The 15,932-nt window shown below is 47.1% G+C and overlaps 1 protein-coding gene across 1 annotated transcript; it reads left to right on the top strand.

The window, feature by feature from the left end:
• Positions 1-1,720: 1,720 nt before the first annotated feature.
• On the top strand, positions 1,721-13,412 carry LOC144145487 (thioredoxin reductase 2, mitochondrial-like). The gene is made up of 13 exons (XM_077677127.1): positions 1,721-1,938; positions 2,028-2,093; positions 3,444-3,720; positions 4,886-4,964; positions 5,195-5,328; positions 6,288-6,307; positions 6,427-6,518; positions 6,585-6,756; positions 8,646-8,782; positions 11,527-11,622; positions 11,824-11,988; positions 12,404-12,501; positions 13,073-13,412. Exons 1-13 carry the CDS (start codon positions 1,845-1,847, stop codon positions 13,194-13,196), a joined length of 1,554 nt encoding a protein of 517 aa, XP_077533253.1. The 5' UTR covers positions 1,721-1,844; the 3' UTR covers positions 13,197-13,412.
• Positions 13,413-15,932: the final 2,520 nt, after the last annotated feature.

Here is a 15,932-nt window from a genome sequence, read left to right as displayed (position 1 = left end):
CCATGACCAGAACGCCCCCATCAGTGCCTGTAACAGCAAACAGTGCCTAAATTCCTAATGGGTGCGACACGTCGTGTAGCTCCATAGCATGTGCCTCAAATAAAACGCAAAGAAAAGGAGCGCGTGGGCACACCACACGGAAAACCACTCTGATGACTCCTCTGGCTAAACCAATTTGATTTCAGCATGTGCCGACCCAAGATTTGCACTCCAGCTGCTTCACTTCTCTCACCTAAAGTTCCTTCATACACTTCAGCTCGTTGCCAGGAAGAGATGGATAGGCTGGTGTCCAACTGATTAGAACATTGTGCATCCGAGCAGCCGGGACTGAGTGTAAGATGCGTAGGACTGTGGTGGAGATCCCGGCAATTTCAAAGTTCCGGAGGGCCGTTTTGGAATCTCTCATGATGGTATTAGCCCTAGTGGAGGAAGTGGCAAGCACGATAGCTGCCTCTTCTCCTTCCTCGGCGTGATGTGTGTAAATAGAGGCGGATGCCAGAAAGTTGTCGTTAACACCTACTGCCACGATGGCCATGGCGCACGTAAAGTGATAATCAGTGGCATCAACGTACCATAAGTCAGGGTCACCTGAGATTGCAATTAGAAAGACAGTGGAATGCAATCATGGGCATGACATGGTAAATTATGTTGGTTTAGAGTGTATATCTTCCAAGAAGCCTGTAGGCTAATACTATTTCTTGTTCTAGCGAGGTTTGCATTGTCCGTGATATGTCATATTTTAATGCATAAGTCGAGCGATCCTCCACTGAATTCAACTTGTAGAAGCGTATCTCCACCACAGGATGTCTCCTGCAATGGCGAACATCATCCTGACAATAAAAACAAACCTTAAAAGGCATAAAAAGATGTTTTCACTTCAAACTTCTAGAAAAAGTTGTTCGTCTGATGGTCACTGCGAACGCCTACAAAGCTGCCGACAAACTGTCGAAGTAAGCTGCAGGTTTGGATGACGATCGAGTGCCATCACCATTAAGGAAGAGCTCGTATACACATGTGCATCAATAAGCTCTGTTGCAAAGTTTCAAGCTTGAAGCAGTCATTCTCTTAAAATAAGTGAAAAGCACCTGTTTACCCCCTGTTCTGCTCAAAGCTGGTAATAAAAAACTTGTCAGTTGTTTTTAGGCGTAGATTTGATGTCTGGAAATTTAAGTGGGAGTTTAACGTCTTAAAATTCATCTTACTGAAATTATTCAAATAGGCATTTGAAATTTAGCGACTATCTCAGTGACTTTTCTGGCGAATCTAGCGGCTATTTACTTCCTGGTCTCAATTTAGCGGTGTGCTTTAAACTCTCTACTCTCATCCAGCGGCGCAGCAGCCACTATATAGGTGCACTCTGTCCAACGAGGGCTGTCGATCCGTTCCCCGCCGGACGTTTGAATGTTTTTTTTTATACTCAGTCATGATACCTGCCGAGGTAATTATTACTTCGCATGCTTTATCATTTGCTTCGGGATAGTTTTATTATGGTTTTATTTACAACCATGCGTTGAGCTAACTAATCATGTCCTGAAAACGAAACTCGCGGTGTAATGACTAGAGTCGTTGACCTTGCCGCCCGAAAAGACGGCCGTAAAACCCTTCGAACCTCAAACCATAGCTTTCAAAGACGTATTGTCGGCATTATCCGCTTACAAGTGCATTTACACCCCCTCGATATTTCCTTTACGTTTTCTGTCTTCATTTGAAGGTGGTGCACCAGACGGCGCTGCGTACGTCGCAAGATGGCAGCGCCCTTGATAGAACGATGTTAGCATCGTAAAGTTTCTTACAATTGGAAAACTCTATGATTAACGTCGTTGCAAAGTTGAATTTGCGCAGGCATGGCACGCGCACTGTCAAGGCATGGGTTTCACGTGTTCAGGTGGCCCAAGCCATGTCACAACACTTCGTTTGTGGCGAAGTACTCGTCGCAAGGCAAGTCTGCTCGTCAGTAGCTGCTATTTTCCCTTGTGATATTACGTCTGACACTCGTTCGTTCTTTCCACAATCTCTCCATCTTCTAGGGGACAACATCTATGACCTGATAGTCATCGGAGGAGGATCGGGAGGCCTGGCATGTGCAAAAGAAGGTACTAATTTATTTGCGCGAAATGAGGTTGATATCTTCTGTCTTGGCGACAACATATCTCGTCCTTTATTTTTTTATCGACGTGAAACTTTCTTTGGTTAGCTGTCTGAGATTTTGTGGTCACGAAACGTGAAGTCCCAAAAAAAGTGAAGCGGTGAGGAGGTTAGCAAGTGGAGAGGAGGACTCGCCGCTGATTGGCTGACAGGTGAGAGAGGAGTGAAGCGGTGAGGAGGTTAGCAAGTGGAGAGGAGGACTCGCCGCTGCTGACAGGTGAGAGAGGAGTCACAGGAATGGGACAAGTGGCTGGGAAAAACAGGAAGATGCAGAAAACATTTTTAAATGTAGTTTCGTTTTAAGTGTGGGAGTTGAGGCTAGCACAAGTGCGGCGTGCTGCAGTGGCAGAACCTGGGAAAGGGGGGGGGGGGGATTGCTTCCCCTAAAGCCACTAATCCACCCCCCTCCCCCATGCAACGCCACTCTGCACAGATTTTTCATCACTTGCAATTTTTTTAACCGTGGGGGGGACTGTTCCCGGCGAGAACGGCTAACGCAACCTCAGCCTTAGTGGAAGCGGGCTTATCGCTTTTGTGGCAAGGTATGTGGCAGCCGTTTCAGCGTTGGCTCGGCGTTTGAAGACTTGGATGCGCTCTCAAATGAGCGAAGGGCACTTTACTGGACTGGCGTTATTACATACTCATACGGAGATTGCCATTGACACGACAAAAGTAATTCAGCGGTTCACAACCAAACACAGCAGACAGCGGAGGTTGGAGTTTGTTATCTAAGTAGCTTGCATATGTTGGATCTTTACAGGTTAATTGCTAAGATGGAAGCATTGATATCTGTATGACAAAACCTTGAACCTTGTTATAGCAAATGAACATGTTTGTTCTAAGCTTGTATAAATATTGTCTTTTCGTTGTACATGCTGATTTTCAGTTTTTCTGTTTTCTTTGGTTAAGGTTGTCGCCTGTTATAATGTAGTTGTATGTTTATTTTTACTAGACATGATTGTAGGGGCTTTGCTTCTCTCCACATGTCTGTACAATATTGTAATTTTGATGTTGTAGTGTTTACTTGTTCTCCACGACTCATGAGTTCCTCTAGTTCCCCATAGGCATAGCTCGGCAGGGCTTTTAGAGAAAACAAAGTAATCACCGCACTCTGCTGGTAAATGTTGCTTGGATATTTTTTCTAATTTCCTCTTGTGTTGATATTTATGGCCGATATTATCCAGATTTCTGTGCTTAATTTGTGTTTTAGCTTTTAGGGCTACTAAATGTTTCACCATACCCAATGGTGTCAATAAATTGTTTTCTGGTGAGGTGTGGAGCATTTGTTGCATGCGCAGCGCAGGGTCTGGGCATGAAAGTGGCTGTGCTGGACGCCGTGTCGCCATCGCCCCGTGGCAGCCGCTGGGGCCTGGGCGGCACGTGCGTCAACGTGGGCTGCATCCCCAAGAAGCTGTTCCACCAGGGGGCGCTGCTGGGCCAGGCCCTGAAGGACGCGCCCCTCTACGGCTGGGCAGGCACCACCATGGGGGGCCACGACTGGGCCACCCTGAGGGACGCCGTGCAGGCGCATGTACGCTCACTCAACTGGGGTCACCGGGTGCAGCTCAACAAGAAGTGCGTCGCTCTTCCTCTTTCGAGGGGTGCACACTCATGGCACTGGCACCTCAACCGAACTGGCTGCTCCTGTAGTTGTGCTAACACTCACAACATGCCAACCCTGCTTGCTTTGCTTGAGATGCTAGTTGTGGCAGATATTGAGAGGTTTGATTGTTTCATTGCCTGCAGACTGTTTACCTTTTGCTTACCTCCGTTGGTGCACCTGTAGACGCTTTACAGCGAATGATTAAGCATGGTGAGCAGAAAGGATACAAGTGGGGCACTTGCCATTACACAACTTGGAGTACTTAACAATATTGGTCTCCTCCGTAAGCTATCGTGATGCAGTGAAAGTGCATTGTAAGAAAAATGTAAGAGGGCTGGGAAAAGACGTGCAGTAATCAGCTGTACAAACTCTCGTTAGGGCGTAATGGCATGACATAAATTGCTCCATGCAAGCTCCATGGCCACTTTTATGTAATCATCTGGGACTAAGCCCCCTGTATTGCATGGCTTTCCAAAAGGCAAGCACAAATGAGGCAACCCAGCTGGGCTAATTCTCTAGTGACTTGCATAGGACCTGGCACTGAAAACTCGTGATTTAGATCCTGCAGTGTAGGAAGCAGCAAGTGTTTTACACCTTTGCGCGAGGATGCAAAAAATATTAATTACTGCAAAAAAGAGTTGTCCAGAAATAGAAAACTGAAAGTTATTATGATTGTTGGTGAATGCTGCACTAGCTCTCATCTGCAGTCAATGCTGTATTCGATCCTGTAGTCAATTCTTTAGCCAATCCTGTAGTCGCTGCAAGCCTGTACGATGTTTGTCCAAGTCAAACACAAGTGAGAAGCTGCTCCTAATTGAGGCAAACCATCGCACTGAAACTAAAGCAAAGCATGGGGTGCAGAGCTTTCCACCATGGGAGAGTGTCATTCAAGAACACAACACTTCTTTCTTGAAGCTTGACCCTTGCTATTGGTGGCGGCCTTACCTCAACTTCAAATTCCCAACTGCTCTGGCAAGAGGAAATAGAAGGATGCAAATTTTGTCAGCCAAGTAACACTAAAAAAAAGGCACACATATTTATGGTATTGCCTATAGCCCAGTTTGGGCAGACACTGTTGTTTGCCGAGGATGTTGGTATAAGGCCCATGTTCTGTTTTTGCTTTACCCTGGACACTAGGAAAGTAGCCTACTACAATGCCCATGGAAAGTTTCTGGACCACCAGAGGATTGCTGCCTGCTCTGCTGATGGCAAGGAGGTGAGGACGTTTGCTTGTTTGCCAGTCATACCTGGATGCTAGTTTAAGTATTTTTCACTAAAGAGCGGGCTTGGGAGTGGTTTTTCTGAGTACGGGAGCTAATTGCTTACACCATCATTGTTTGGGAGGTGCAGTGCTTGGGTGATTTTAACACTGCCTTTGAAGGCCTTTCGTAGAGTGGTGCTGTAGCTCAGCTGCTTTGGGGTGACTGTTGTGCGGCCATGAAACAGGATGTCCTGGTTGGGAAGAACTTTGTCATTGCCGTGGGAGGCAGGCCAGTGGTTCCAGCAGATGTCCCCGGCCTCTCGGATAATGCCATCACCTCAGACGACATCTTCTCTCTCCAGCAACCTCCGGGAAAAACGTGAGGGCTCGCCACTTTCGTTACACTGTTTTCCTGTAGAACCTGCTTTGGCTTGCTTTATTAGCTAGCTGATGGGACAAGTTTTAAATCGAGCAATGTGTATGGTTAGGAGGATGGAAAAGGCAAAAAATAATTGGTAATGCAAAAGTTTTAACTTGTTCATTCATTCCCCTAGGGCAGAACCTCGCGAACGAGGCTTGGATTGCACTTTAACCAAGCTGCTGGTTGACCTCTACAATTGAGAACACTGAAATCAGTCTATTTTTTTCTCGCTGGCCGTACCTGCATTCGTACTGGTGACTTTCATAAGCTGTGATTACTGTCCCTCGCACGACAGCATCTTTGCTGTATGGTTAACCCATTGGTAGGTGAAGCACATTCAGTTGTCCATTTTCATAAATTATGCAGCGCGTACTAACATCAATTAGTGTATTAAACAGATTATCTGCACACAGCTGCCTAGTCACGGATCACGATAGAATTTGAGCTGCTAGGTTATTTACTGAATAGTTGTGCTTCAGAGCCACAATATTGGCTGCCTAAATAGATGAAGCTACTGCTTGTTGGCCTCTATGATCAGCAGCGTGCATTTAACTTCAGCGAAGCTAAATGAAGCAGTGTGAATTTATTTAGCGCAGATTAGAGAGCCTTCGATTCCCGGCAGCAGCGGCTGCTTTTCTGATGGAGGCGAAAAGCAAAAATGCCCGTGTGTACTAGATTTCGGCGCACGTTAAAGATCCCCAGGTGGTCGAAATTAATCCGGAGCCCTCTACTATGGCAAGCCTCATCGCCTGCATTGCCTCGGCACGTTCAACCCTACAATAAATCAAACAGTCTATCAAGATTAGAGAGCCAGCTGAGTCGGTCAGTTTTTGTTGCAAGCAAACTTTTGCCCAAACGCGGCTTGAAGAAGAAATGCTTTGTGCATTGTTTAAATCTCTTGATGTCATCTTTTTCAGACTGGTGGTTGGTGCAAGCTGTATCCTTCTGTCGTCTGCGTTCGTTGGGGCTCCTTGCCAGTCGGCACTGCCTCTCTCGTTGCTTCAGCTGTACTGGCTCGAGGTAGTCTTTGTTGGCATGCCTTGACTCTGCCCGCAGATGTGGCCCTGGAGTGCGCTGGCTTCCTGCGTGGCCTGGGCTACGACACAACTGTGATGGTGCGGTCCATCTGCCTGCGGGGCTTTGACCAGGTAAGCCGCTTCCACTGATGCCCCGCGTACTTCACCTGAGGAGGCCCCGGCACGCGCTGTTGGCAGCAAATGGCCCGGCTGGTGGCTGACCACATGGCGGACGAGGGCACCCAGTTCCTGTGGCGGTGCGTGCCGAGGCACGTGGCGCGGCTGGCCGACGGCCGGCTGAAGGTGCGCTGGGAGGGACCTGAAGGTCAGCAGCAGGAGGACGTCTTTGACACCCTGCTCGTGGCCGTCGGTGGGTTGGGTTCTTGCAAGCTTGATGTTTGGTTAATGTGTAGAGTATGTTTAATATTCTGAAAATTAATATTCAGAAAACTAAAGTAATGCTCGTTAACCTAAGGACAGCACAGCGGTTTGAGATAGGTGGCAAGGCAGTGGAAGTGGTAAGCGAATATATCTACTTAGGCCAAGTAGTGACCCCGGATCCCAACCATGAGGCAGAGATAATGAGAAGGATAAGAATGGGGCAGATGAGTGCATTCGGCAGGCATTCACAGATAATGAATGGCAGCCTACCATTGTCCCAGAAAAAGAAAGTGTATGACAGCTGCATCTTACCGGTACTCACCTACAGGGCAGGAACTTGGGGGCTCACTAAGAGGGTTCAACTTAAATTGAGGACTAGTCAGCGTGCAATGAAGCGGCAGATGATAGGTGTAACATTAAGGGACAAAAAGAGAGTGGAGTGGGTCAGGAAACAAACGCGTGTTAAGGACATATTAGTAGAAACTAAGAAGAAGAAATGGGAGTGGGGAGGGCATGTAATGCGAAGGAAAGATAACCGTTGGTCATTAAGGGTAACAGAGTGGGTCCCTAGAGAAAGCAAGTGTGACAGGGGGCGGCAGAAGGTTACCTAGATGGGCTAGATGGGCAGATAAGATCAAGAAGTTTGCAGGGATAAATTGGTCACAGTTAGCGCAGGACCGGGATAATTGGAAATATATGGGAGAGGCCGTTGCCCTGCAGTGGGCGTAGATAGGCTGCTGCTGCTGATGATGATGAATGTGTTGGGAAAGGAGGGTGGTGTGGCCTGTCTTTCTGTGCTTTTCAATGGGCTGTGGGCCGAGATCTATACACGTGCTTACAAATTGAGAACAGCAGCAAAGGTTGCCCCTGGGCTTTATCACCGCAGCCAGATCTTCCTTTGCATGCCACAGAGTGTCTGTTACTGTGAGCATCTTAGAATGCCCAAATAAAAGCAGCAGCAAAAACAAAACTAGCTAATTTGATGTTCTTGGGAGTATAGGGTTTTGAAGCCATGCTCGGTGAGAAAAGCAGGGGATCTCACACACTAAGCACAATCTCTTTTCAACCTCCTAAATGTTGCTTGCGTTTACATCACTTGTTTGTCACTTCAGTGGAATGATACACAGCACTGGGCTGTTGCCATCCTTAACCTGTTCCCATCGCTGGAAGAAAGCAGTGACGTCTGTGAATAGGCAGAGAGCACCTGTACTGCCGCATTTGCCACCTTAACTTCTTGCCCACTTACCAAAATGTGTTGTGTGTCATTGTTCAGTCCTTCTCGTTTGTTAGCTTTTACAGGCTGCTGCAAGGTCATCAAAGAGACGTGGTAAAAGCTGTCGTTACAAAAAATACAAGGCGACGACTAAACATAAACCTTTTGCTTGTATTTGGTCATGGCATCATTCTGTTGTATCATCTTTCACTTCTTTCTTTTGATGCATTTTATTGTACACTTGTTCCATGCTTACTGCTAGTAAGCATGGAACAAAGCTTTTTTTTTTTTGCGAAGCAAAAAGAAACAAAGGAACACAGAATAAAAAGAGAGAGCTAGGAGAAAATACTGCAGAGCAATACAAGAAACAAATGTAAGTCAAAGTTGCGACGAAAAGAAAAAAAAAGCTTATGTGAAATGCAGAAACCATTTAAAGATGAGAGGAACTTGCAAAGGTGTGTAAGGTTTAACAAGCTTGGCCAAAAACATTTAATGATCGGCTATGGGCATGGTTCAGTATTCAAAAGTAATGGTGCTAATGGCAGTGGAAAGGAGGTCCAGTTGAGCTTGGTGCCGCAAATTCATGCCCAACGTGCGGTTTGCGAAGCAGAATTTGGTGTAGCTGTGCAGCTTTGACTGAACAACTGTGACTTGTGGCTATGCAGGAAGGCAGGCGGAGACGGCCCGCCTCAACCTGGGTGCAGCCCAGGTTGACACAAACCCCAAGAACCACAAGGTGGTGGTGAACGAGCATGACCAGTCTTCGGTCAACAATATCTACGCCATTGGCGATACTGCCGAGGTGAGCCTGCTGCTACGGGATGCATTGGTGACCCTTGCACGGACAGGGGTGACATGTGGCGTGCTGTCAAAGTGGTTTTCCCGCATGCTTACGGGTTGCTCATGTTTGAGCTGTGCCTGATGCGCTTTAGGTTGTTCCTGCCAAACACACAGGTATGTTGAGCAAGGACAAAAGTTGTTTAACGCTAGGTCTCCATTGCGCTGGTGTACTAGCCAGTGTCAAAAATTCAGGTGAAGAAGTAATTAAGATAGGAGTAATTAGCATTTTATTTGAAATCTTTGGGGCACAGGTTCACATTTCGGAATTGATGTGTGTGAACACTGTGCACTTTCAGAAAGTTTCGAAACTTTCATGGGGTTTGGCTCTCTGCCAAAAAGTGCCATCAGGCACGTTGGGAAACTACCTAATATTGCTGGTATAGCACGGAGTCTATTGTTACTTGTTGTGTTACCGCTATTCACTACTGTTCTTTTTGACTAAGTATCATGTCTCGCCTACATTTAAGGCTCATTTGGCTTTAGAGGAATTGGTAAGAACATAGAATGTGATGGCAAGTGGTGGCACATATGTAATAAAATGAGGATTTGCGTCTGCGCACTTGCATGCGCATGCCTGTGTGCACATTTTTAAAGCCTAAAAGTGCCGGGCTTGTGGCTACTTTGCAAAATGACATCACATTGGCTTTCAATGTTGTTCAGTGGTACTTCAGCCTTCAGCCTTTAAGGCTTGTCTACGTTATGGTTATTGTTGACTTTACGCTTGCTCCGGCACAGCTTATCGCAAAGTTCAATATAACGGTGTACAGACATACCAGATTGCTCCTTGATGCTCCTGCTAATTGCAGAGGTGTCAGAGGGATTGTTTATGGCTCCTGACAAACATGTCGAAATTGTTTTTGTTGGTGTAACAGACCTTCATAATGCTGTGGGAGATTCTTTGATAAATTTGCTTACACATGTTAAGCTTGTTGCAACTAAGATTTAAAAGGATTGCCTCAGTATATTCATTTCTTGCTTCAGATGAATGATGTCTCTTGTAAGAAGTGGTCTGCACTTGTTGCTTCGTAAGTTTCAGTGAAGCAAAGAGTTTAATGCAAGCATGATCCAAATGTTTGGGTCGTAATCAAAGCGAGTTCATCTCATTCATTCTGGAAGCTGTGGAGCGAGTTTCAGCAAATGGTAACTCCATCCTGGCGATGACTGAAGCATCGTCAGCAAAAAGATAATTTCGACAAAGGGGAGATCATTGATTGATTGATTGATTGATTGTGGGGTTTAACGCGCGGACGCAACGCAGGCTAAAGGATCATCTACTCTGTCAGCAGTGGAACCAACACACCGCTCATTTTTATGACTCAGAGCTTATAATGCCACATTATATGCATACATGTGTTTGCAATGTACGTGAGTTGAATACGTACACACACCACTTGTTATCCCATCCTACCTTTCATGACAATTTCCTCGAATGTTTGATCAGCCTGCATTGAGATGAGCAGTGTAATGAGAAATGTCTGCATGAGTGGAGCTCCGCATTCAGTGCCTCATCACGTGAGATGAGTCAGGCATGTACAGAGGCCAACACCCTTGTCTATAACACAGGTTTCGTACTTATAGCCTTATCTTGCCTCGGCCGAAAAACATTTGAAGAAAACTATTGTGTCATCCTGAAGTCTTGACCATATATTTTGACCTCAACGTTTTTTGTGACAAGTTTAAGTCCGCAGTTTTGAGAGGTAACCAGTTCAATTTAAACTCTCTGTTATAGACAAGGGTGTTGCGCACTGTACTGGTGTCTAACTTTAGGACAGGGCTAACAAAAGTACCAAAATGCCTGAAACTGGAACAAAATCTTTCTTCTTCATTTTGCTTGTGTTGCACCGCTGTGTGGCCTTAGTGGGAACAAAGGGGTGCCATTCTTTACCATTGGACCAGGCCCAGCTAGCTATGCACAGCTTGGTTTGCCATTCACGTGGCCAACAGAAAAATATCCTTGGTTTGCATGTTGTGTGGGTGGGGACGCATTACCACCTAACAGGGGCAAAAGAAGAGGTTTCCCACTGCTCAAGACACCATCAGGCAAAGAGGAGCTAGGCTCAAGCAGAACTACTTTAGGTTGACCAAGTACTACTGCGTTCTCTTTTTTTTTTAGGAACACTCTTTTAAAAAAAGAACGAGTACTACTACACACTTCTGCCACCGATTCATGGTTTTGAAGAGAAGGCTTCGTGTTGAGGAGAAAGTGACCAAGTATTAACTAGCTCAGTTGATTGTGCTTTCTGAGCAGAATTAAGGGAGATTTGAATGGAAAGTGCCATTTTGGATCCATTGTTGGGATCGCGTAAAATCCATATCTGTAGCCTTTAATTTTGTGTCCACGTACGATTACATAATTTTATGACCAGTGAGCCAGGATGCAACCTTGTGCACGATCCACTGGACAACTGGGCACTTGTGAGGCTGAAATAGAGCTTCTAGTGTGTAGACATTGAGTTATACCTCACCTGTCAGTTAATCCTGTTGAAATGCTTCCACAACCTAACTGTCCTGTGCGTACCCCAGTCACCAATTATACATGACCATGGTGGTTGGAAATGAGTGTGTGCATGAGTGACAGATGCACAGTGACGGCCTCCATGATTTGTTTCAGTGGTGGCAGCTACAGGAGTGTAGTTCATCTCAGCCTCTCACTTGGCAGCTGCTGTAAGTTTACCTGCATAATGTGGTGCTGCCACTGATTCCCAGGGGCGGCCCGAGCTGACACCAGTTGCCATTCGTGCCGGCCGACTCCTGGCTCAGCGGCTGGCTGGCGCTTCCACAGAGTGCATGGACTACAACACTGTGAGCCACGTTCTGCCTTCCCAGTCTTTTCTTCTCCTTCATAGGCACCCTCTCACTCTGGACCAGTGTGCTATCGTGCAAACTGGGAGATATGCACATGTGCGGGATGCACAAAGCCAGGCCGTGGCATATATGGCCGCCACTCTTACTCCACTGCAAGAATGCCTTCCATCTCACGCTGCTGTGTTTACTTATGCCCAGGTTCCCACCACGGTGTTCACACCGCTTGAGTACGGCTGTGTCGGCATGTCGGAAGAGCTGGCCGAGGAAACCGTTGGTCGGGACAACATTGACGTGCTGCATGCGTTCTATCGGCCGCTCGAGTACACGGTGGCCCAGAGAGACGCCAGCCACTGCTACATCAAGGTATTTGAATGGGAGGTCCAGCCGAGGTTGCAGGGGTTGCTAGTATGAGACATTACGTTTGCATAATTTAGGAAACAGCCAGGGACACCTTTTCACATTTGTGTTGCCACTTGTGCAATGGTAGTTGAATGCAAGGATGCTTGCCCAGTCCTGTGAGGACTTTATAAAGGCTCTACTGGGATGCATGCAGCACATATGGGCTGTTCTTGCAAGGGTACCCTTCTATGATAACTGGGAGGCAAGAAATGGAGGGATCCTACATCTGTGTGGGGTCACGGTTGGAGAGTTTCTGGCTTCATGGAGATTGTTAAAATAGGACTGTTTGTTTTTTGTGCTGGAAGTGCTCGGAGACGCTCAGTTTGAAACATGAGTCGGTGACATTGCATTCTAAGAAGTCTATGTCCTGGCCCTGCAGGCTATTGTGGAGCGGTCTGGAGCACAGCACGTGCTGGGCTTGCACCTGACGGGGCCTAATGCCGGAGAGGTGATCCAGGGGTTCGCCGCTGCACTCAGGTAGGTTTCTGGCTCTCTTGAAGCACTCTTGGGGTGTCTTTGGTAGCACTGTAACTGGCAAGAAGTAGAAAGCAAAATACCCAAACTGGCAAGCTGTGAGTAGAAGAGTTAGCAGGCATACAGGGGTGGTAGTGGCCTGTGGAATCACGCATGCACCTTTACATAGGGCAGTTGCCAGCTCAGTGAGCCTAAATGCCTTTACCATGCTTTGAAGCTGGAATGCTTGACTGTCTTGTAGGCCATTGAAAAGATTCATCCACATGTTTACTGGAAGGCATTTATAGTTCTAACAGACAACAGGGTTTTCTTTTTTCTAACTTCAGACCTGTTGTGCTACCTTTTTCTGCCACTAGCTTCAGATAGGTAGGTAGGTAGGGTGATAGGGATGACGAGTCAGCTGTCTCGGGAGCTGCTCAGGGCCCTAGTGATGTGGGCTGCCAGTTTCTCGTTGCTGCTGCAGAGATGGCTGGTTTTGGAATTGGTTTGCTGTGCTATCCTTATTGGTGACTGCAGGAAAGAGAAATGCTGTTCTTAGATCAGCAAAAGGACTGTGTTGTCTCCCTCCCTGCAGGTGTAAGCTGACCAGACAGGTCCTGGAGCAAACTGTGGGCATTCACCCGACTGTGGCGGAAGAGGTTGTGAAACTGCGCATAACCAAGCGCTCGGGAGAGGACCCACAGGTCACGGGCTGCTGAGGATAAGCACGCTGTGTGGCCCACTGGGCCTCACAGCGTGACCCAACCTACTGCTCAGGCTGCTACTCGTATGACGCCAAGCCTCGAAAGGCCCTCGCTGAGACTCGGCTGATGAAGTAGTGGCCGCTCCCTTTTGTACCATACAAGGTGGTCCGCCGCCTGCACTTGAAAAACTCTATTCTCTGCAAGTAAAGCTTGTATTTTGATGCCTGTGCAGTAGTTGTGCTTTCTTTCCACGTCTTGAAGCATGCGACAAGCGTGCTGAGCTACGAAGTTCACAACAGTCACAGGCAGCCTATGTCAACAACCCTGCATGTACTGGTATGACATCCAGCCTACAACAGTAGACCACAGGAAGGTTCTTTTCCCTCACAGAACTTGGGAACAAGGAATTACGTATTGCATTCAAAACTCGGAAGTGCTTCACTAAAAACGTGAGCCATAAATTGCTTGGGAGTAGGCATCGAATATATATTGCACTCTGCACGCCCGTTCGACAGCAATGACAGACTTTCCTGCAATGCACCTTCCTGGTGCACTTCTTTTGGCACCCTGCTAAACGTGGATGCATGCAAGTGGACCTGCTCAACAGTCACAACTCTCTAAGTAAAGAAAAGCTAACCGTGATCCGCTCTCTTTGTCAAATTTTGTATGTATGTATGCATGTACGTGTGTGTGTGTGTGTGTGCGTGTGTTTGGAAAACAAGGACGAGCAACAAATTTGTCTACTTCATGACATTGGCACCTCTTTCTTAACAAAAATTTAACAAACCCCTTCCTCCAGAATCGGGTGTGCATGATGAGGCTTGACCTCGGTGAAAATAATAACGAATCCCTTCTGTGGAAATCAAAATGCAAAACCATTGAAATCAAAACAGAAATCCTCTAACCGACCGCAACGAAACCCGTTTCTTTTGTTGAGCTTTATTTACCTGAACACACAGCTGAGCAAACCAAGCACAGCCTACCCATGCTGCAGCCGACAGTCAACTGGCTATGCTTTCTCCGGAGCGCACCTGCGATGTGGCGTTATGCTATGTTCACGCGCACTAGCTGCACCGAGGAGCAACAGCTGCGAGCGAGGAGGAAGAGAAAGAAAGGGGAGCCTCAAGGAGCAGGGATTTTCGCGATGACACTGATGGCGCAAGCCATTGTGCCGTGGTCTGGCGGGCCAGCTGTGAACGTGGAGCGACAGCTCTGGGCGTGGAAAAACGAAGTGGGTTCAGATAGTTTTCAGATTGTCTCCGTTTCATAAAAGTAGGCCCCTGCAGCTCGTGTAGAGAACAGGAGTATAGAATAAACAGAACAAAGTAAAAAAACAACTATATAATGTAAATGCAACAAGATAGGTCACATTGTACCTTGCAAACATAAACCGAGTTTCAGACATAGGATAGCAGTAGGAAGACACGTACGTTCTGAAGTTCTTCTTTCCCATTTATAGCGTCATTCAACTCAGTAGAAAAAAAAAAGAAAATGGCGAAGCTTGCACTACGGTGCGCAAGGTTTTGACCAATGCAAAGCTGGAGCATTTCTTTCTATGTAAGCACTGAAGGACACCACCACACATTGCATTAGGTTTGAAATTGTTTACTACATGTTCCATCGTCGCTTTTCACTGCGGTAGTAGTAGTCATCATCATATCCATCTGTATCGTCATCTTCCTCATGCAGACTTTCAGGCCCAGATCATTTTGTCCGCAGGCTTTCACATTTCTCCCAAAGTGGTACGCGTCAGCATGCGATAGAACTGGGGCGACCCGGGTCGGGGGCAGATGCCCAGCTTCGCAAACTGGGCATCTGTAGTGCAATCTGTCTTGTGCTCCACACGTGAGAAGCGGACGCACGCAAACTGTTTTCTTGGTATTTTTTGCGGTCGCCATGCGCAAGCCTGGACGTCGCCTGGCGCTCCTCGTAAGCCGCGCGCTCACGTACGCGGTAAATGGCTGGAGTAACTATGACCCGGAATTTTTTGATTACGCGTACGTCGCGCACATTACGGCCAATTGTTCCTGTTCTTTTTTCGCGTTCCACCCCTCCCAAAAATAAAAAGAATAACCCGGGGAACAACACCCGCTCCAGCAACGCTATGGCAGGTACCTGCCATACCCAAGCATACTTTTTGCTGGCTGAAAAAGCCAATTTTTAGAATGCGAAAAAAATACTGTGTATTTTTTAGCAACAACAGCTCGGCTGTTAAAAAATTCCCCCGCAACTCCCCGAAGGGAATCGTGCCGAAATGCGAATGCATTGGGTGCACCGATGAGTGTGTTGCGAGTAATGGCGTAATTAATGACGAGAGTGTGAACGTAATCATTTATATATTAATTAATGACGAGAGTGTGAACGTAATCATTTATTCATCAGCTCCTGTTTGTGTTATCGTTGTACCTGACGGCCACAATCACTGCCTTGTGATCGCTAAAGTGCACGGTCAAAGGGTCTTTGAGAAGCGTACGCGCGTCACAGTTTCGCGTAAAGACCAGATCAATGCAACTCCCGTGAATGGTAGTGCGGCACGTGTCGAAGCCGGCAGAGAGACAATGCATAGAGTGCCTGGTCTGCATGTACTCGACCAGCCACTCGCCACTCTTCTTGCGCACGTCAACGTTGAAGTCGCCAACCAAGACTATGGGGTCAGAGGGTTTGGAGCGCACGCGCACACTTTCCATAGCCGCGTCCAGCTGCAACGGCGTCTCGAGCGAGGTTGGGCGCGAGGTGTCACCACAAAGACTC

Source organism: Haemaphysalis longicornis, unplaced genomic scaffold (genome assembly GCF_048455015.1).
Source record: "Haemaphysalis longicornis isolate Haplotype H1 unplaced genomic scaffold, Haemaphysalis longicornis Haplotype H1 scaffold_7, whole genome shotgun sequence".
NCBI lineage: Eukaryota > Metazoa > Arthropoda > Arachnida > Ixodida > Ixodidae > Haemaphysalis > Haemaphysalis longicornis.
This window is presented reverse-complemented; position numbering and strand designations above follow the sequence as displayed.